This window comes from Citrus sinensis, chromosome 5 (genome assembly GCF_022201045.2).
Source record: "Citrus sinensis cultivar Valencia sweet orange chromosome 5, DVS_A1.0, whole genome shotgun sequence".
Classification (NCBI taxonomy): Eukaryota; Viridiplantae; Streptophyta; class Magnoliopsida; order Sapindales; family Rutaceae; genus Citrus; species Citrus sinensis.
The window spans coordinates 4502422-4523305 of record NC_068560.1 but is presented as its reverse complement, the minus strand read 5'-3'; the positions used below and the strand labels follow the sequence as shown (position 1 = coordinate 4523305).

Sequence of the window (20884 nt, the reverse complement as noted above, 5' to 3'; positions counted from 1 at the left end):
GTTTTACCCAACACGAGTTCTAATCTTCTAAACAATAAAACAATATTAAAATTTATGTTTTTCCTATCATACGAGAGATTAAAAAGAATACATTAAAATAAATGGATCGTATCTGTGTTTGCTTAAATTTGACATGACACGATTGCATGAATTAACACTCCTAATTAACATTATATATATTTTTTTGACTTGGGGAGAAATAGTCATACAATTTGAGTTATGGTAGCCCGCATGAACATAAAAATGAAGAACATAGAAATGCACACTTTATTTCTAAAAAAATTCATAGCCTAATAAACACAAAATCTATCAGAGCAAAATGCAGAACATAAAATTAAATTAATAACTTTTAGTTGGTAAAATACTAATACTACTTTTCTTTCTACCTCTCAAACTCCTAAAGAACTCCTTGGGCTGCAACGCCATCACAATTAACAAGTCAAGGTATTGTTTTGTACTCAGAGGATTAATTTTTAAACAATAGTTGTTGTAAAAAAAATTCATAACTATGAAATAAAATTTGATAGTGTATGATGAATAAGTCTTTTCAATAAGAGTTTTGATAAAAATAATAAGATACTATTGATTTTTAATCATACAAATGTGAAAGAAAATCAACTTACTTTCTAAACCTTAACGGCTATTATTTACCAAATATCACGGTGCAGTTTAAAAATTATAGCTATAAATATCTCTTTTGGTGTAGCATCAAATCATGACAAAGCCACGCGTACGTGCATAATTAATAACATGTTGGTACAAATGACCTGGTGCTCCAGCAATTTTTTGGGAGCAAAAATCAGGCTTGTCTTGTACAGATTGAAAAAGGGGCAAAACTATGGTGCAACTGTGGTACCATACCACAGTTGCATTCAGCCGTTAGATTTAGCTACAATTGTTATCATAAGTTGATCCAACGGCTAGAAGAAACTGTAGTATGGTACTACAGTTGCACCATAGCCGGACCCTTGAAAAAGAAGCGTTTTGAACTTTTTCAAACTTATATGAATAGACACATATAGGGACTATAATATCTCGCCTTTTTAAATATGCTGCTTCGATTAATCCCCTGCAATCTTGGCAACTATCCTCTTAGCTAGGGTAGCTCAATGCCCTTTAACCTCACAGTCCCTACTAGCATGTACCTTAAAGAATCAGTCCTATCATTTAGCAAATGCTTTGTAAAGTAACCAGTGAAATCAATTCAAATGATTTCGAAATGACTTGAGAGAGTGCGTTTTTGGTGTTCAAATACAATGCTTCTTAAACGGTGTCATGGCTACCGTTTCAGGATTAATGAAGCATGTGAGACGCACGTGAATGGGATTCTAATAACAGAAGCTGTTAAAAGTTGTTGATGAAGCATGGCTTGCACGTGAGCATCTGGAATTAGTTTCCAGGTGGTTATCAGCAACTGAAAGGAGCTGATTCTGGTGCAGCAAGCTGGTGACGAACCATGAGTATATAAGGGGGGTTAATCTCTCAATTGAAAGTATGTAATTTCCATGAGATATATTCTGTAATTCTCTGTAACCTTGAGCTCATTCAATAAAGGCATGTTGTCTTGTTCCTCCGTGGATGTAAGCTAATGGGAGTTAGCTGAACCACGTTAAATCACTCATGTTCTTTATTCTTTCTGTTTCATTGATTCTTTGAGTCTTTAATCTTTTGTGATTCTTAAACCATTGATTTGTTACTCAGAGTTCTTGGTTAAGTTTCTTTGAGTCATCTATAGAAGCATCTAGGAATCTGATCTTGGATCTTGGGTAGAAACTGCAGGTATTAAGAAAACTAAAGTGCCCTTCAGTTTCTACAATTGGTATCAGAGCAGGGTTTCTTTAATCAGATTCTAGTATGGCTCATCCTAAAGTTGATCTGGAGAAGTTTACAGGCAAGAACGACTTCAATATGTGGAAAGTGAAAATGAAGGCTCTACTGATAACTCAGGGACTAGGAGATGCTTTAGAACCAGTCACTAAGAAAGAGGGAATAGAAGCTTCATCATCACTAACACCACAACAGGCTACTGATATAGACAAAAGGGCAAGAAGCACAATAATCTTGAGTCTTGGAGACTCTGTTATTCGAGAAGTTGCCAAGGAGAAAACAGTGGCTGATTTGTGGGCAAAACTGGAAACTATCTATATGACAAAGTCTCTTACCAACAGACTTCATATCAAGAAAAGGATGTTTACTCTAAAGATGGCAGAGGGATCCTCTCTTGATGATTATATCGATGAATTCAATAGAGTGTGTGACACATTGGAGACCATTGATGAAAGCCTCAGTGATGAAAGTAAAGCTCTGCTCTTGGTAAGTTCACTTCCACAATCATACTCTAATTTTGTGGATGCCCTAATGTATGGGAGGCAGACATTGTCCTTGGATGAGGTGAAGGCAGCCTTAAATACTAGAGGGTTGCAAGAAAAATCTGTAAGTATAGAAAATTGAGTTGGGTTAACAGTAAAGGGAAAGTTTGAAAAGAATAAGAATGCAGCAAGAATCAGAAGCAATCCAAACCTAAAACCAAGCTAAAGGACCTGAAATGCTTCCATTTCCATAAGGAAGGACATTTCAAGAAGGATTGCCCAGATTTAAAGAACAAGAATAAGGAGAGAATTGGGAATGCAGCTACAGCTGAAGAAGAGGATGGCTATGAGTCAGCATGTGTGTGTGTTGCTATTGAGGATATGCAAAAGGGTAAGTGGATTCTTGACTCTGGTTGCATATTTCATATGAGTCCATATAAGAGTTATTTTTCTGATTATCAAGATCTTGATGGAGGAAGAGTAATGATAGGTAATAACACAGTGTGTAAAGTCATTGGGATTGGTAAAATTCATCTTAAGCTACATGATGGGTCTATAAAAGAAATTAGACAGGTTAGACATATTCCAGAACTTAAAAGGAATTTGATTTCTTTAGGAATTATGGATAAAATGGGATGCAGCATTAAGCTTGAATCAGGGGTGTTGAAGATTCTAAATGGATTCACACTGGTTATGAAAGGAACCAGAAAGAATGGAGTTTATATCTTAGATGGGGAGTCTGTAACAGGGGTCTCTAATGCCATTGAAAGCACTGCCATAGATAAAACTAAACTATGGCACTTAAGGTTTGGGCATATGAGTATCAAAGGTCTGAAAGAACTTAAAAAACAAGGTGTTTTGAGGAGTGATACAATTGAGGAGCTAGTTTTCTGTGAAGAATGCATCCTAGGTAAATCTATTAGGAATAGCTTCAAGAAATCAATACATAAGACCACTGAGATCTTGCAATATATACACTCAGACCTTTAGGGTCCATATCAGATTTTATCTCTGGGTGGAAATAGATACTTTATGACCATGATAAATGACTACTTTAGGAGAGTGTGGGTGTATGTGCTGAAAAGTAAAGATAAGGTGTTTGGAAAATTTAAAGAGTGGAAAGCTCTGGTAGAGAATCAAACTGAAAAAAGGGTTAAAAAACTAAGGACAGACAATGGCCTTGAATATTGCAATCAAGAGTTTGATAGTTTTTGTGCTAATGAAGGGATTGCAAGACATAGAACAGTAAGGTTAACCCCACAGGAAAATGGCCTAGCTGAAAAGATGAACAAGACTTTAATGGACAAAGTCAGATGCATGATGATACAGTCACAACTTCCTAAGGGGCTATGGACAGAAACCTTGCTGACAGCCTATCTTTTAGTGAACCTTATCCCATCTGCTGGAATTGACTCTAAAACACCATTAGAAATGTGGTATGGAAAACCTGGTAACTATGCAGACCTTAAAGCTTTTGGATGTGATGCTTATGCACATGTTAAGCAAGGGAAATTATCTCCAAGAGCTCTGAAGGGAAAGTTTATTGGGTATCCAGATGGTGTAAAGGGTTACAAGCTATGGTGCACAGACTTATCCCCACCAAGGTGCATCATCAGCAGGGATGTGATCTTTAATGAAGAAACTGTGCTCAGAAAAAAAAACCACAAATAAATGATGCTGAACCTCAGGATGAAACACTTGAGAGTATACAGTTTGAGGTGGAGCATCCAAATAAGAAGTCTTCTCAAGAAGGTGCAAATTCTGATGGAGATGAAGATGACAGTAGTGGAAACACTGAGGCACAATCTCAACAGCACACTCTAACTCAACTTAGAGACTACCATCTGGCCAGAGACAGAGAAATGAGACATATAAAACCTCCACAAAGATATGGTTATACTGACCTCATTGCATATGCTCTGGCTGCATCACATGAGATTGATGAAGATGAGCCAACAAGCTACAGAGAAGCTCTGAAGAGTTCATATAAATCAAAGTAGCAAAGGGCTATGGATGATGAAATAGACTCACTATACAAGAATAACACCTAGGAATTGGTAAAGAAACCTGAGAAAAGAAGGATTGTGGGGTGCAAATGGATTTTCAAGCTGAAAGAAGGACTGACAGCTGATGAGCCTAGGAGATTCAAAGCTAGGCTAGTAGCAAAAGGGTATACACAGAAGGAAGGGGTTGATTTTAAGGAGGTCTTCTCACCAGTGGTCAGACATGTTTCAATAAGGGTATTATTAGCTCTAACAGCTGTATATGACATGGAGCTTGATCAACTTGATGTCAAAACAGCCTTTTTACATGGGAGATTACAAGAGGAGATTTTGATGACTCAACCTGAAGGATTTGTATGCTCTGAATACCCTGACCATGTATGCTTGCTGAAGAAGTCATTGTATGGCTTAAAGCAATCCCCAAGACAATGTTACCTCAGGTTTGATGAGTTCATGATATCTTATAGATTCATGAGGTGTAATTTTGATTGTTGTGTATACTACAAGCAAATAGATTTAGATCATCATATATACCTGCTATTGTATGTTGATGATATGTTGATTGCTTGTAAAGTGAGGGAAGAAATTGAAGCTTTAAAATAGATGCTGAACTCTGAGTTTGATATAAAAGATTTGGGACATGCCAAGAAGATTTTGGGCATGGAAATCACAAGAGATAGAAGGAAGGGAACTATGTTCTTGTCTCAGAAGAAGTACTTGGAAAAAGTACTTAACACCTTTGGAATGAACAACTGTAAACCAGTGATAACACCTTTGGCCTCTCATTTCAAACTCTCAAACCAGCAGTGTCCAAAGACAAGTGAAAAAAAGCAAGAGATGTCCAAAGTTCCCTATGCCAATGCAGTAGGGTGTATGATGTATGCAATGGTCCTTACAAGACCAGATATTTCACATTCTCTAAGCTTGATAAGCAGGTATATGGCATCACCTAGAAAAGAGCATTGGAGGGCAGCTAAATGGATGCTGAGGTATCTAAATGGAACCTTGGATTATGGGCTGTTGTATGGAAATGGTCGAGAGACAAATGAAGCTGGTTTATGGGGCTATGTTGACTCTGATTATGCTGGAGATCTGGACATAAGGAGGTCACAAACTGGATACATGTTCATGTTGAATGGATGCCTGATAAGCTGGAAAGCAAGTTTGCAACATGTAGTGGCCTTATCAACAACAGAGGCTGAGTATACTACAGCCTCAGAAGCTGTCAAGGAGGCTTTATGGCTTAAAGGCTTAATCAGTGAGTTGGGAATACCTCAGAAGGTTGTTGATATCCACTGTGACAACTCAAGTGCCATTTACTTGAGCAGAAATCCAGCTCATCATGAGAAAACCAAGCATATCGACATTAAGTTGCATTTCATAAGGAATGTAATATCTAAAGGAGTTGTGAAGATGGTCAAAATACATACCAGCAACAATCCTGTTGATATGCTTACAAAGGTGGTACTTACAGCTAAGTTCAAGACCTGCTTGGACATAACTGAAATATGCAGTTTGTAACTTGCATGAAATTAAGGAGAAAGATGAACATGGATGAATTGTTTCAAGGTGGAGATTTGTAAAGTAACCAGTGAAATCAATTCAAATGATTTCGAAACGACTTGAGAGAGTGCGTTTTTGGTGTTCAAATACAATGCTTCTTAAACGGTGTCATGGGCTGCCGTTTCAGGATTAATGAAGCATGTGAGACGCACGTGAATGGGATTCTAATAACAGAAGCTGTTAAAAGTTGTTGATGAAGCATGGCTTGCACGTGAGCATCTGGAATTAGTTTCCAGGTGGTTATCAGCAACTGAAAGGAGCTGATTCTGGTGCAGCAAGCTGGTGACGAACCATGAGTATATAAGGGGGGTTAATCTCTCAATTGAGAGTATGTAATTTCCATGAGATATATTCTGTAATTCTCTATAACCTTGAGCTCATTCAATAAAGGAATGTTGTCTTGTTCCTCCGTGGATGTAAGCTAATGGAAGTTAGCTGAACCACGTTAAATCACTCATGTTCTTTATTCTTTCTATTTCATTGATTCTTTGAGTCTTTAATCTTTTGTGATTCTTAAACCATTGATTTGTTACTCAGAGTTCTTGGTGAAGTTTCTTTGAGTCATCTATAGAAGCATCTAGGAATCTGATCTTGGATCTTGGGCAGAAATTGCAGGTGTTAAGCAAACTAAAGTGCCCTTCAGTTTCTACATGCTTCATATTCACAATTACAAAACATCGATTACTTATCACAACTATGATAAATGAATAAGATCAAAACTTAAATGAACTCAAAAATTTATGGCAATAAAATATGTTAAAAGATTCAATTTCAAGTTATTTATAAAATCATAAACTTTTAAGTTTATTTTTCATTAATATACCTAGCCCGCATGTTATTAATGGTCCACGGGTTACATGCTAGCCCTCCAATGAAGTGTGCTTATTGTGGGGTTTCTCATGGACCGTGCTTTATCCTATCTCTAATTGTGACGCGTTTTTAAGACCCACATGCCTAATATTCTTGGCCCAACATAGTTCATACATGTACCGTGCTGTACTACATGTCCTACCAAAACATGCTCATGTTGTGTTGTGTTGTATGGACATGTGCTGTGCTCGTGCCGTGCCCATGTCGTGCTACTTGCCTCCTAACCCATTGGGCATCTCTACTGAATAAGTTGTTGTTAGAAAAGAGAAAATGAATTTGGTGTAAATTGGCAATGGAATCAACAACACAATCATTTCCTGGAATGAAAGGCACGGAAAGGATCATTTATCTACTTACAAAACTGCTACAGTTAGTGAGTGATCAGCTATGCAATTTTATTCTCTCATTTTCACCTTATGAACTGTAGTATATATACATTAAATTAACAAGCAGCAAAAAATAAGATCAGTAAACATGGTCTTGCTATATTCTAACATATATTGATTAGCTTTTTTTTTACTTTTTTTCAAATTAATGTAGTGATTAAGGGGCTGGATTTGTGACAATGAATATAACATTTGAGAACATAACCAGACCAGAACAGGAAACAGGCCAGGCAGTAGCATTAGTGAGTGAAGCGGACTCGACTTTCTATAGTTGCTTAGTAAATGATTGTTCCTATGTTGGATAATTGAGCTAGATTATTATTATGCTAACAATATCATCCATCTTGCACTCTATAGTATTTCTATTTTATTTGCTCAAAGTTTTTATTAATATTTTGTAAGAAAATTATGTTATCAAGTCTATTCATTTTTTAGAATTTTACTATCTTCTTGTTCTACATTACCTTTTAAATTAGAAAAAGCACTAAGAAATTAATACTCATGAAATTAGAAACTTTTAATAATTTTTTTTCTGATTATAAGGAATGTTCTTTTTTCTACTAGTCAAAATTGGTCTTTTAAAATTATTTCAAAGTCATCAATATGTTATTGCTAAGGCCTAGTTTGATAATATTGTATTCTTTTAAAATAATTACTGTTAGCTATGCTATAGAAGTAATCAACTCTGAAAAGAATCAATTAAATATTTAGTAACATTTATTTTTAAAAGTGCTGCAAATATTAAAAACAATTATGTGTGTTTGGTAAAATTTACTGTTAAACTATTGTAAGAATATAAATGACTAAATTAGACATAATGTTGAATAAAATTTATTTACACACTGATAAACATAACTAAAATAAATATTTATATTATTAGTTTTATTTTTTATTTCATTATCTCAATAATAATCATATTGATTTTATTTCCTAATTAATAAGGATACTTTTAGATTTTTTAATATATATGAAAAAAAATGTATGGAATTGTATTAAGTATGAAAGTAATTCTCAAAATCAAATTTTGAAAAGGTACTCCTTTCCTGCTTTTAAAAAATTGGTTGTAGGATGGGGTGATTTTGTCAAAAGTGATTTCTAAAAAAATTTACTAAACACTAAAATTAGCTTTTATCTTTTCAAGAGCCCTAAGTCATACTACAGTTGAAAAATTCCACTAATTAATTAAATTTAATAGAAAATGATAATCTAATTATTGAATAGAAATAAAAGAAAATTTTGTGTTGTGAAAAGAAATTATGGAAGTCTTTCAAGGAAAGATGATAATTGCATTTTAATAAACAAAAAAGATTTATAATTTGCTCAATGAGGAATGAGTATTTATCTAACAATATATGAAGTTTTTTCAATCCAGGAATCCCGTGTTTTATTTAAGTCCAAGTTTTATTTGCAATATTGTAAACACGTCTCGGACTAGAAGTTGACTATATTTATATTTGGTAAACTTCGATGGTATGAGGATTTATTTGACAAAATATGTAAATCTAAATCATAAATAAAAGGGTAAGGCTCTATTACTCCACACTCATGATCAATTAATAAATACATTAGGGTTATTTTAGTAATATAAAATTTTACTAAAATTAGAATGTGCAAAGAATATATTAGAGTGTAAATAATCACATCCTAAATAAAAATAGAGATTTGATGAATAGCTCAACTCTTCTATTGGTCTATAAATAAAGAAGTGTGCTTATTGCGGGTTTTGTCACAAGTCATGTTTTAGCTCATCTTTAATTTTGACTTATCTTTGAGACACACATGTCTAAAATTCTCAGTCCAGCATTATTCACAATCCTATCAAAATGTGCACATGTCAGGCCATATTGTATAAACATGTGTCGTGCTCGTGCTGTGCACATGTCGTGCCACTTACCTCCAAGTCCATTGGCCATCTCTATTGAATATGTTGTTGTTGGAAAAGAGAAAATGAATTTGGTGTAAATTAGCAATAAAATCAAAGACACAATAATTTCCTGGAATAAAAGCCACGGAAAAGGATCATTTATCTACTTACAAGACTGCTACAGTTAATGAGTGATCAGTTATGTAATTTTATTCTCTTTTTTCTCCTTATAAATTGTAGTATACATGCATTAAATTAACAACAAACAAAAAATAAGATCAGTAAACATGATCTTGTTATATTCTAACATATATTGATTAGCTTTTTTATTTTTATTTTTTCAAATCAATGTAACGATTAAAGTGGCTCGATTTGTGACAATTAATATAACATTTGACAACTGGACCATAACAGGAAACAAGCTAGGCAGTAGCATCAGTGGTGAGGTGGACTCTGCCTTCTAGAGGTAAAAGTTTGCTGGGTATCAGCGCGCCCTTTATGCTAGAAGCAATAAACTGTTCTATCAAGAGTGTGATGTCTATGGTGTAATTGATTTTATATTTGGAGATGCAAGTTAAGTGTTCAAAATTGTAATATCTACATTCGTTGTTTCCTTGGTGGGAGTGTAAAGATGGTCACAGCCGAAGGAAGAGAAAAAGCAAGGGAAAATGGAGGAGTAATCATTCATAATTGCACCATAACTACTGAAGGGAATGTAAAGACAATCATAGAAGACTTCTCTCAGAGCAAACATCAATCGAGACATACATGGGATGACCGCGGAGAAATTATATATTCAAGAACAATAATCTCGCAAACTTTTCTTGATGAAATAATTGATCCTAAAGGTTGGATTGTGGCAAGGACAGAGCGTGGACACTTTTACCATGCTGAATACAGTAACAAAGGACCACAGTAAAATAATTCATTTCAGGCAATAAATGGATTCTTATTTCCTTCAACAGGAATTCCATTTTTTTTTCAGGTTTACTATAAAATTAAGACCATATTTATGTACGTGAATAAAAGGAAACTTTGGTATATTATTAGAATATTTACTTACAAATGCATAAATATTTTTAAACATCATCAATTAGTATCATACCAAAGTGAATAGCAAATATTCACAAATGGCACTTCAAGATTTTTAAAACTTCTTTATTAAGGCCGCTAGAATGAAGAAATCATCAAACAACTGAGTCAAATAATCTTGGTGCTAACTCTATCGGGGCTTCTATAATTAGATATCTCAGCGTATGCAGATCAAAAGTCAATACCCAAGATATGATCAATGCATTGCCAGATGTTCAGTGCCACAAAAAGGGGCTTTAGGACAGAAATAATCGTCGCTAAAACGTATAATTTTCATCGCTAAAGACTACAACGATTTTTTTCATTAACATTTTGTTGCAATAGGAGCGTCACTTCATATTTTTGGCGAGAAGTATTCAAATTTCATCACTGAATGTTTTAGCAATAAAATTAGCTTCGTCGCAAAAATGATAAAGGCGAAAGGAGCAAAAGGAGTACAAAAAAAACACACTTTTGGCGATGAAAAGTTTCCTTACCAAAGGTCTCTTTTTTAGCCATAAATACAATTGTCACCAAAAGCATAAACTGTTCATTAATTTATGTGCTGTGAATATGAGTTTTAGTAAACAAACTATTTCGGCACTGAAAGTATTTTTAGCGATGGATATTATTTCATCGCTAGAACACATCATTTTTTTAACATTTAATTATTATTATTATTATTGTTAAAATATTATCATTTTCAACACTAAATTACAATCAGAATTAACATCATTATGATAAGATGAAAAGTAATTAATTTAAAATTATTATTATTGATGAAAAATACAAAAATAATTACAAATATGTTAAAAATAAAAGAGAGTAAAGAAGTAGAGAATGACTGAATGAGAATTATATATTAGAGATAAGAGAATTAAAGAATAAAATTAAGAGAATGAGAGAATCAGAAAGAATAAAAAAATGAAGTAAATGATATATAAACAGAGAACTAGAGTTTTTAGCGATGAAAATTAAAATTCATCATTAAAACTTAATTCTCACGTTGTCTAGTGGCAAAATGAAAATTGTTGCTATAAAATACATTTGGGGATGAAATTTAAATTTCATTGCGAAAGGTCTAAAATTTTGGTGAAAAATTAACCATTTTAAATATTTAATTGAATATTTTTAGCGACGAACTTATAATCTCATTACTAAAAACCTAAAACTTTGGCAAAAAATTAACAACTTTAAATCTTTAAATTTCATCCCAAAAAAGGTATGAAATTTTGGTGGTTCTTTAGGTCCTTAGCGAATATTTTAGCAATGAAATTACAAGTTCTTCACTAAAAATACACATTTAACGATGAAATTTACATTTCGTCGTAAATAGGTCTAAAATTGTGACCTTATATTAATTTTTTATAAGAATATTTTCAACGAAAAAATATTCATGGGCTTGAAAAAAGCTTGCCAACAGCTTGGCACGTCCTCTTAAAAAAAAAAAAACTTATCGTGCTCTTTCTTGGGCACGACCGAGCACAACATGCGTGGCTCGTGTTGTGTGTCGTGCTGGGCCTAAGCTAAAAAAGTCAGACACAACCCATTCAGTTCACATGGTGAGTTGTGCCATGCCAGCCCACGGGCCGTCATTCACCTTCCTCTTGCTCGCACGGCTCGTTTGTCATCTCTATTTTGAAGTAGGGCTCTCCATTACTTGGATAATAAATTTTTAGATTGAGTTTTATTTGGACTATATGAAATTAGGCGTCGTCATTACTACTTTTAACAAATTTTGTACTGGAATTGGGATATTTTTACCCACAATCTGTGTAGATCCACCCATTTCAAAAACTAATTATGAAAAATTCATATTATTTTCAAAAAATTCAAAAAGAGAAAACGTTTTGACAATTAATGAATAAATAATTTTTTTCGACCTAAGTTTATTGACCATCTTTGACTACTAAGATTGCTTTTACTTAATTTTAATTTAATCATTTTACTCTTATAACGTAAAACGATTAAATTATCTAAAAAGATGTACCATAACAATTTAGGAATTTAGTTTTATAACTTATATAATCTAACAATTTCCCCCTCCACTCAATTTGCGTAACCTCATTTTCTCTCATGGGGTCATTTGGAAAAGTAATTGTTCTCTTTTGGATCAAATGCAATTATTATGCAGAAGAAAATGAATATTTCCCAAATTTGGAGGAAAAAAAAAAAAAAAAAAAGCTATTCCTTCGCATCTTTCCTTTAATCCTTTTCCAATTGATGACCTTTTTATTAAGCAGTCGATCGCCAATGTTCTATAAAAGCCATGTCACACTTTCATTTCATAAAAATCTTTTATATATATAGGTTTTACCTAATGCATCGCACATGCTGATAGTATCATTTTATTAGTCATATTTTACGAAATACAAACTTTGTATTTCAAATTCAAAGCAGCATGATTGGAACGGAAGTGTTGTTTTTTAATCCACACTCACTAGCTGTAAACTATAAGCATTGGATGAGTGGTAAAACATTTATTACCAAATAAAGTTAAAAGCACCACAAACACTCACTTAGTAGACCTAATAGTTTACAGCTTTCTTATTCTTTTTGTTGACACATTTAAGATAGAAAAATGACAAAGGTTGAATGACGTTATATAAACGATATTACGAAATTAGTCACTTTGAAAGACTTTTACCTAAAAAACGGGGCTAAAGCTTAAAAAGAAAAAAAATGAATGGCAGATGAAATTTAATAGTTTATTGTAATTATAGATGACAAAATTAGCATCTTTATCCTCAAGCTCGAAGCATTAATTACAAACGCAATGGCTCAGGGCATTTTTAGGACATTTTTCAGTGCAATCACCTTTGCTTTGCGCTGAAAATTTCAATGATATTTTTAATGTGCAGTACTCTCTTCTCTATCCACTCAATCTCAGATCGTTACTTCATCCCCATAACAATAACAAATTCACACATACAACATTGAGATCCCAGCATTATTGACAACATATCACACATAAATATTCAAAATTAACTCTAAAATTCAACATAAAAACCATATTCTGCATTTAATAAATGAACTATTGTTGAAGTGCATTTCATACACAAGAAATAAAACTAGTTTCGTTTGCAAATGGGGGTTTCCTACCATCTGTAGCTGTCACCAATATCTTCTATATTTCTAAAAACAACGTTGTGTCCTTTGCCCATGCAACAAAAATGATACCAGGAATGGGAACAGAAAGCTGTAAGGTACTCATTTGCTGTCAGAAAAATCGGCATCAATAACATCACTATCAGGTCCCTTGTTGGACGAATCCGACGGCCCAGCTTCCGCACCGGGAGCAGGTCCAGCACCTGGTTGGTTGTATAGAGACTGGCCAAGCTGCATGACTTCTTGGTTAAGGGCGGCCATGGCGTCCTTCATCTTTTGAGTTGACTCTTCTGAAATGGAATCCTTCAGATCCTGAAGTTTCCCTTCAACCTTCTCCTTGACTGGTGCTGGAACTTTTTCTGCCAGCTCCTTCAGCTGTTTCTCTGTCTGATACACGAGGGAATCAGCTTGGTTCTTTGTGTCAATGGCATCCCTCCTTTCCTTGTCCTCCTTCGCGAACTTCTCAGCTTCTTTCACCATTCTCTCCACCTGCAGATTTTGATAGAGACATTAGTACAGCACAATTCGCTGAATGATATAGGTCCCAGCTTAAGAAAAAATTTCATTTACAAGACAATAATTGTAGCAATCATGCAACTTTTAAATTCATATGAGCAAGTTCCATTAAAACAGCCAACGGTCAAAACATATTGTAAGACTGGTCATAAATAATTCAGCCACAGAAAATTCTTACGGGGATGGGAATCTTTGGGGATTTTCCCTATTCGTGGAGGGTATGAGGACAATTTGATACCTAATTTCTTATTCGGGAAGGGAATGTGGATAATTTTTTACCCAGTTTTTTATTCGGAAAAGGGATGGGGATAAGGTGAAATCTCCATCCCGTACCCATTTCCCCATTTCCTCATATTAATTTTTAATTTTGGTTCTATTTTTTAGAATTATTAATAAATGAATAATGAAATTTAAATTATATTAAATATTAGTTTAAATAACAAATATCAAAATATTTATACAAATCTGCTATAAAAATTTCGAACCTACTTAACTAGTTGTAGTCCTGAATTACTATTCAACCAGACCTTATTCTAAATATCTTGGCCCAAAACTATTTCAGATAATGAGTCATATTGTTTAGATTTTTTTATTGTTTTAGATTTGAAACCTGATATCATCTCTCAATTTGTCACATTTCTTGAGGAAGAACAGGAGGAGTATGAGGTACAAGAGTAAACGCTTTTATTAAAAATATTAATTTTAGTATCTATACCCATTTCATTTATTTCATTATTGATATAAAACAATTTCTTTTTTTCATAAGATTATGAAGATTGACGAAGATAATTATTCTGATCATTTATATTTTGTAGTACGATTTTTGTAATGGATTAATGTTAGTGTAAGATATATTGTCAAACCTTACTTTTGTTTAAATTTTTATTTTAATATGATTAATCAAGTTCAAAATTTAAATATAAAACGTATTAGTTATTCGAGGTTTGTGGACCCCTCAGAAATCCCCTCTTATCATTCGGGGAGGGAACGGTGATCTCCTCAATCAATTCTAATGGAGATTGGGAGGGGACAGGAATATATGTAAAATATCGGGAATGAGTGTGGAGATGTCGATCCCCTCCCCTCCCCTCCCCTCTCCATTGCCATCCCTATTCCTTTTCCAATTGATGAACTTTTTATTAGGCATATGGTCGATCACCAATGTTCTATAAAAGCCATATCACACTTTCATTTCATAAAGATCTTTTTGATATATAGGTTTTACCTAATGGATCACAGATGCTGATATTATCATTTTATTAGTCATTTTTTACGAAATACAAACTTTATATTTCAAATTCAAAGCAGCATGTTGGAACGGAAGTGTTGTTTTTTAAGCCACACTCACTAGCTGTAAACTATAAGCATTGGATGAGTGGTAATACATTTATTACCAAATGAAAGTGTCTTGTGCTGGTTTGCTTTCAAAACAAAGTTAAAAGCACCACAAACACTCACTTAGTAGACCTAATAGTTTACAGCTTTCTTTTTCTTTTTGTTGACGCATTTAAGATAGAAAAATGACAGAGGTTGAATGACGTTATATAAACGATATCACGAAATTAGTCACTTTGAAAGACTTCTACGTGGCCTAAAGCTTTAAAAAGAAAAAAATGAATGGCAGATGAAATTTAGTAGTTTATTGTAATTATAGATGACAAAATTAGCATCTTTATCCTCAAGCTCGAAGCATTAATTGCAAACGCAACGGCAGTTGCCAGAAGCACACTTTTTCTCAGGGCATTTTTAGGACATTTTCCAGTGCAATCACCTTTGCTTTGCACTGAAAATTTCAATGATATTTTTAATGTGCAGTTCTCTGATTCTCTCTGTCCACTCAATCTCAGAAGTCAGATCGTTACTTCATCCCCATAACAATAACAAATTCACACATACAACATTGAGATCCCAGCATTATTGACAACATATCACACATTTTTTTTTTTTTTTGAGAATGACAACATATCACACATAAATATTCAAAATTAACTCTAAAATTCATCATAAAAACCATATTCTGCATTTAATAAATGAACTATTGTTGAAGTGCGTTTTATACACAAGAAATAAAACTAGTTTCGTTTGCAAATGGGGGTTTCCTACCATCTGTAGCTGTCACCAATATCTTCTATATTTCTAAAAACAACGTTGTGTCCTTTGCCCATGCAACAAAAATGATACCAGGAATGAGAACAGAAAGCTATAAGGTCCTCATTTGCTGTCAGAAAAATCGGCATCAATAACATCACTATCAGGTCCCTTGTTGGACGAATCCGACGGCCCAGCTTCCGCACCGGGAGCAGGTCCAGCACCTGGTTGGTTGTATAGAGACTGGCCAAGCTGCATGACTTCTTGGTTAAGGGCGGCCATGGCGTCCTTCATCTTTTGAGTTGACTCTTCTGAAATGGAATCCTTCAGATCCTGAAGTTTTCCTTCAACCTTCTCCTTGACTGGTGCTGGAACTTTTTCTGCCAGCTCCTTCAGCTGTTTCTCTGTCTGATACACGAGGGAATCAGCTTGGTTCTTTGTGTCAATGGCATCCCTCCTTTCCTTGTCCTCCTTCGCGAACTTCTCAGCTTCTTTCACCATTCTCTCCACCTGCAGATTTTGATAGAGACATTAGTACAGCACAATTCGTTGAATGATATAGGTCCCATCTTAAGAAAAAATTTCATTTACAAGACAATAATTGTAGCAATCATGCAACTTTTAAATTCATATGAGCAAGTTCCATTAAAACAGCCAACAGTCAAACACATTGTAAGACTGGTCATAAATAATTCAGCCACAGAAAATGACTGGGTATCCTGTAGCTTCTGCCTTCTGACTTGAAACGCCGAAATGTACAAAGGCTGCAACATAATTGGCTCTTAACTACAAAGTAGTAATGGATGCAAGGTAAAGTAGAAAGAAAATAAACTTAGCACAAATATATTAAGCTGCGTTAACCACTCCTGAAAAAGCAACATAAATTCTGCAACAATTAACGATTTTATTGAAGGCACTGCAAGATGAAGAAAAATAGTAGTTTTAAACAAGCACCCAGTTAGCTAGAGTATATCAAACTGACCTCATCACTGGGCAAGGTACTAGCACCAGTAATGGTGATGTCTTGTTTCTTCCCCGAGCCTTTGTCAACAGCAGTGACAGAGAGAATTCCATTGGCGTCGATGTCAAATTTGACCTCAATTTGGGGGACCCCACGTGGAGCTGGTGGGATACCATCTAGACGGAAGCTGCCCAGTGATTTGTTATCCCTAACAAACTCTCTTTCACCTTGAAGGACATTGATCTCAACACTTGTTTGTCCATCTCCAGCAGTGGAGAACACCTCTGATTTGGAGGTAGGAAGAGTTGTGTTTCTTGGGATGATCTTTGTCATAACACCACCGAGGGTTTCTAAACCAATAGATAGTGGTGTAACATCCAATAGGACAATGTCACTGACATCTCCAGCAAGAACACCTCCCTAAAGTCATAAAATATTTCATAAGACTATGTAACTAAATGGAGTAAGAAAAATAATCGACCACAAATTCAGCCTAAGATAGTTGTGAAATAATATCCACCACGAAATCAGGATTATAAAATTCTCCTTTACAAATTTAATGAACTCAAAAATGCACAGAGCAGAATATATTTTGGTAAGTATTGAACCTACCTGAACAGCAGCTCCTAAGGCAACCACTTCATCAGGATTAACAGTGACATTTGGATCCTTCCCAGTCATCTTTTTCACCAGCTCCTGAACAGCCGGAATACGGGTTGATCCACCAACAAGGATAACCTCATCTAGATCGTTGAATGAAAGTTTTGCATCCCTCAAGGCAGTTTCAACAGGTTTCTTTAGCCTATCAAGGCAAATCAAGTAGATGAGACTAAAAATGAAGCATTTAAAAAATGAAGCATTTAGGACCCCAATGGTTACACAGAAGAGGCCACGAGATAATAGAAACATCTACCGTTACAGCAAGGGCTCAAAAGCAAATATTCCGTTAAAACATGCACCGCCATGTTGAAAGAACTAGTGTAAAATAAGCTAACCTGTCAAGTAGATCAGAACACAATTCCTCAAACTTGGCCCTTGTAAGGGTAGTCTCGATATGCTTAGGCCCATCTGCAGTAGCAGTAATGAAAGGCAAGCTGGAAAAACAAAAAATTATTAGTACAACAAACAGCCAAGAGGATGATATGCACCTGAATAAAAAAAAGAGTTAAATAGATACAAATAACATACCTGATGTTTGCCTGAGTCAAAGATGACAGCTCCATTTTAGCTTTCTCAGCTGCTTCTGTTAGTCGCTGAAGAGCTTGTTTGTCATTCAAAAGAACGACACCTTCATCTCTTTTGAAGTTTTCAGCAAGCCAATCAACAACTCTCTTCATATAGCATATGATAATTGCATGTCCATTAATCACATAAGTAAATCCAAATTACTTTGCTCTTACACATAGGTACAAACAAAATTGAAGGCACTATATTATAAAGGTATTCCAACCTTATCAAAGTCGTCCCCACCCAAATGTGTATCTCCTGAAGTTGAAAGCACTTCAAACACTCCATCTCCAACCTCAAGCACTGGAATAGAAAGAAATAAGATATTTAAGAATGAACAGACCTTTCCATTCAAAATAATTTGATAGTCACCAAGATCAATTTCCAGCCGCATTACTTAAGCTGCAATTAAAATAAATTCCCTAAGATATCTGCAGAAGACAGAACAAAAATGAACTTCTGAAAGAGTACCTGAAACATCAAAAGTACCACCACCAAGGTCAAACACTAGGATGGTCTCATTGTTTTTCCTTTCAAATCCATAGGCAAGCGAGGCAGCGGTAGGCTCATTGATGATACGCAGAACTTCTAAGCCAGCTATACGACCAGCATCCTTTGTCGCTGTCCTCTGGGAATCATTGAAGTAAGCAGGCACTGTGACCACAGCTTTAGTTATTTTATCATTTAAGAACTTGGATGCATCATCCACAAGCTTTCTCAAGACCTGATATAGAAAAACAGAATAAATTAACCATCAGCAAGTACTCTACATATGTAAAATGAGTTAATACACCTAAAAGGAAGACAAATGCACGGTGCAATTTCAAGTTGACCAATTAGAATGAACTACTTCAATGTAATTCAAAAAAATAATAATAAAGAATAACTATATTTGTTTCTTTGAGCCTTAAGAAGTTCCTCGCAGGTTGCAGGTAAGTGCATCTTGCACATTGCAGAATAACAACATAGCAAGTACTATAAGATTATGCACAAGTGGGTTTACATGCATTATAACAATTTTCCTTGCGGAAGAAAATGCTGTCACAGAAATAAATATGAGAACAAACAAAAAATTTGAAAAAAAAAAAAAAAAGAGCTCATCAATCCCACCCAAAAACCCTAATTCATCCCCAAAAGAAAAATTAACTCCTATGCAACTATCAACTCTTTCTTTCTTTTCCTATTACATTCTAGAAACTAAAAAGCTCCAACCCACCCTGGAAAAAAAAAATTCAATTCAAACATTCTCATATCCAAAATCCACATCACATTATCCCAATGTAAAACAAAAATACCATCATGAGCCCAAATTCCAACTTCAACTACAGGTCTACACCCATAACAATAGGATAGCAGTAAATTTTAGTATGTCAGTTACTGTTTCACTTCTGCTTAATTTTAAACGCATGGCTATGTGGTGAATAGCCACATGTCAGCAACATGACACAAATTCATCATTCCATCATAAGCCAAACAACGCAAAAATAAATAAATAAATAAATAAAATCGAAACTTTCAACAAACCCATTACACAAAAACTTCATAACACCCTTATACCTGAGCCGAAATCTCTTCAGCAGCAAACTGCTTACCGATAGCAGGGCAATCCAACTTCACATTCCCATTCTCATCTCTCACAACTCTATACGAAACTTGCTTCGATTCATCATCAACCTCCGACATCTTCCTCCCAATAAACCTCTTCACTGAAAAGAAGGTGTTCTCCGGGTTCACAACCGCCTGCCTCTTCGCAATTTGACCCACCAACCTATCCCCAATCTTCGTATACGCAACCACAGACGGCGTCGTCCGTTGCCCCTCGGCATTCGTCACTATCGTCGGCTTCCCCCCTTCCATCGCCGCCACCGCCGAATTCGTCGTCCCCAAATCAATCCCCACCACCTTCTCATTCACCACTCTCACCGGACCCACGTTACACCTTCTTCTAGTATTGTTTTTTTCATTGTTTAACTTCAAAAAAGCCGCGTTTGGGAGGCCAAAATGCGGTTTTCTGCCCAGTGCTTGGCCGAAAAAGGCGGTTCTCGGAGCGGATGATTGAAAACTAGCGGCTTTAATCCTTCTTGAAGACAAAGGAATGTTACCCAGAGAGTGAATTTGGGTTGTTGAAAACGTCGCCATGTTTGTGATTGTGGGTCTGTGAAAATGTTGACTTTCTTTTGGTGGAGAAGATAAGGGTTTGTATTTGGTGGGCGTTGGAGTGGGTGAAGAGAAATTGGAAACCCCTAGGGTTTTATGTACTGCAAGAGAAATCAATTATTGTATATTTCAAATACAATTCTTTTTTTTTTTTTTTTACTATTATTCAATTAAAATTTTTTTAAATTTATTTTTTAACTGGATATGTTAAATATAAATTTAAAATAATGTGTTCGTGTCATTTCATTTTGATTGAATTTTTTCCTTTTCAAAATTATTAATTAGAGTATATAAATTAATTATTTTAAAAGGATGCATTTGGTTGAGGGATAAAATGTTTGGGATGGAATTATTTAAAAAAAAAATTCATTCCCATCTCATGTTTAGTGAAAACAAAATTTGGCCAACATAATAAAAATCTCAATTTAAAAATAAGAGAGCTATGGGTTTGAATTCCACTCATATGGGTGGGATGATTCATTACCATTTGATAAAATATAATAAAAGAAATTGTGATTAACTTATATTTTAATAAGATAAATATATAAAAAAATTGTATCTCATGGAAAATTTTTATCGTGAATATAAAAACAAGTCATGTATTTAGTCTAGAGTAAACATGTCATCTAAATGATAAATTTATAAACAATAAATCATTCATTATTTACTCCATAATAAATATCGTAGAACATGTCCTTTATCTTGAATATAAAAATAACAAGTCATCTATTATGTAACACACAAAAGGGCACATAATTTAA

The 20884-nt window shown here is 34.5% G+C and overlaps 1 protein-coding gene across 3 annotated transcripts; it reads right to left on the bottom strand.

Annotated features, from left to right (window-relative positions):
• Nucleotides 1-13067: 13067 nt before the first annotated feature.
• On the bottom strand, nucleotides 13068-20225 carry LOC102606928 (stromal 70 kDa heat shock-related protein, chloroplastic). 3 transcript variants are annotated; one of them, XM_052441393.1, is made up of 9 exons: nucleotides 19524-20224; nucleotides 18438-18690; nucleotides 18190-18269; nucleotides 17928-18070; nucleotides 17735-17833; nucleotides 17352-17541; nucleotides 16761-17159; nucleotides 15985-16288; nucleotides 13068-13377 (listed from the first exon to the last, which is right to left on the bottom strand). In XM_052441393.1, exons 1-9 carry the CDS (start codon nucleotides 20103-20105, stop codon nucleotides 13277-13279), a joined length of 2151 nt encoding a protein of 716 aa, XP_052297353.1. In that variant the 5' UTR covers nucleotides 20106-20224; the 3' UTR covers nucleotides 13068-13276. The 3 variants fall into 3 exon arrangements, with proteins under 3 accessions (XP_052297353.1, XP_052297352.1, XP_006492570.2); XM_052441392.1 differs by lacking the exon at nucleotides 15985-16288 and having other exon boundaries at nucleotides 13068-13663; nucleotides 19524-20225; XM_006492507.4 differs by lacking the exon at nucleotides 13068-13377 and having other exon boundaries at nucleotides 15688-16288; nucleotides 19524-20223.
• Between the last annotated feature and the right edge of the window lie 659 nt (nucleotides 20226-20884).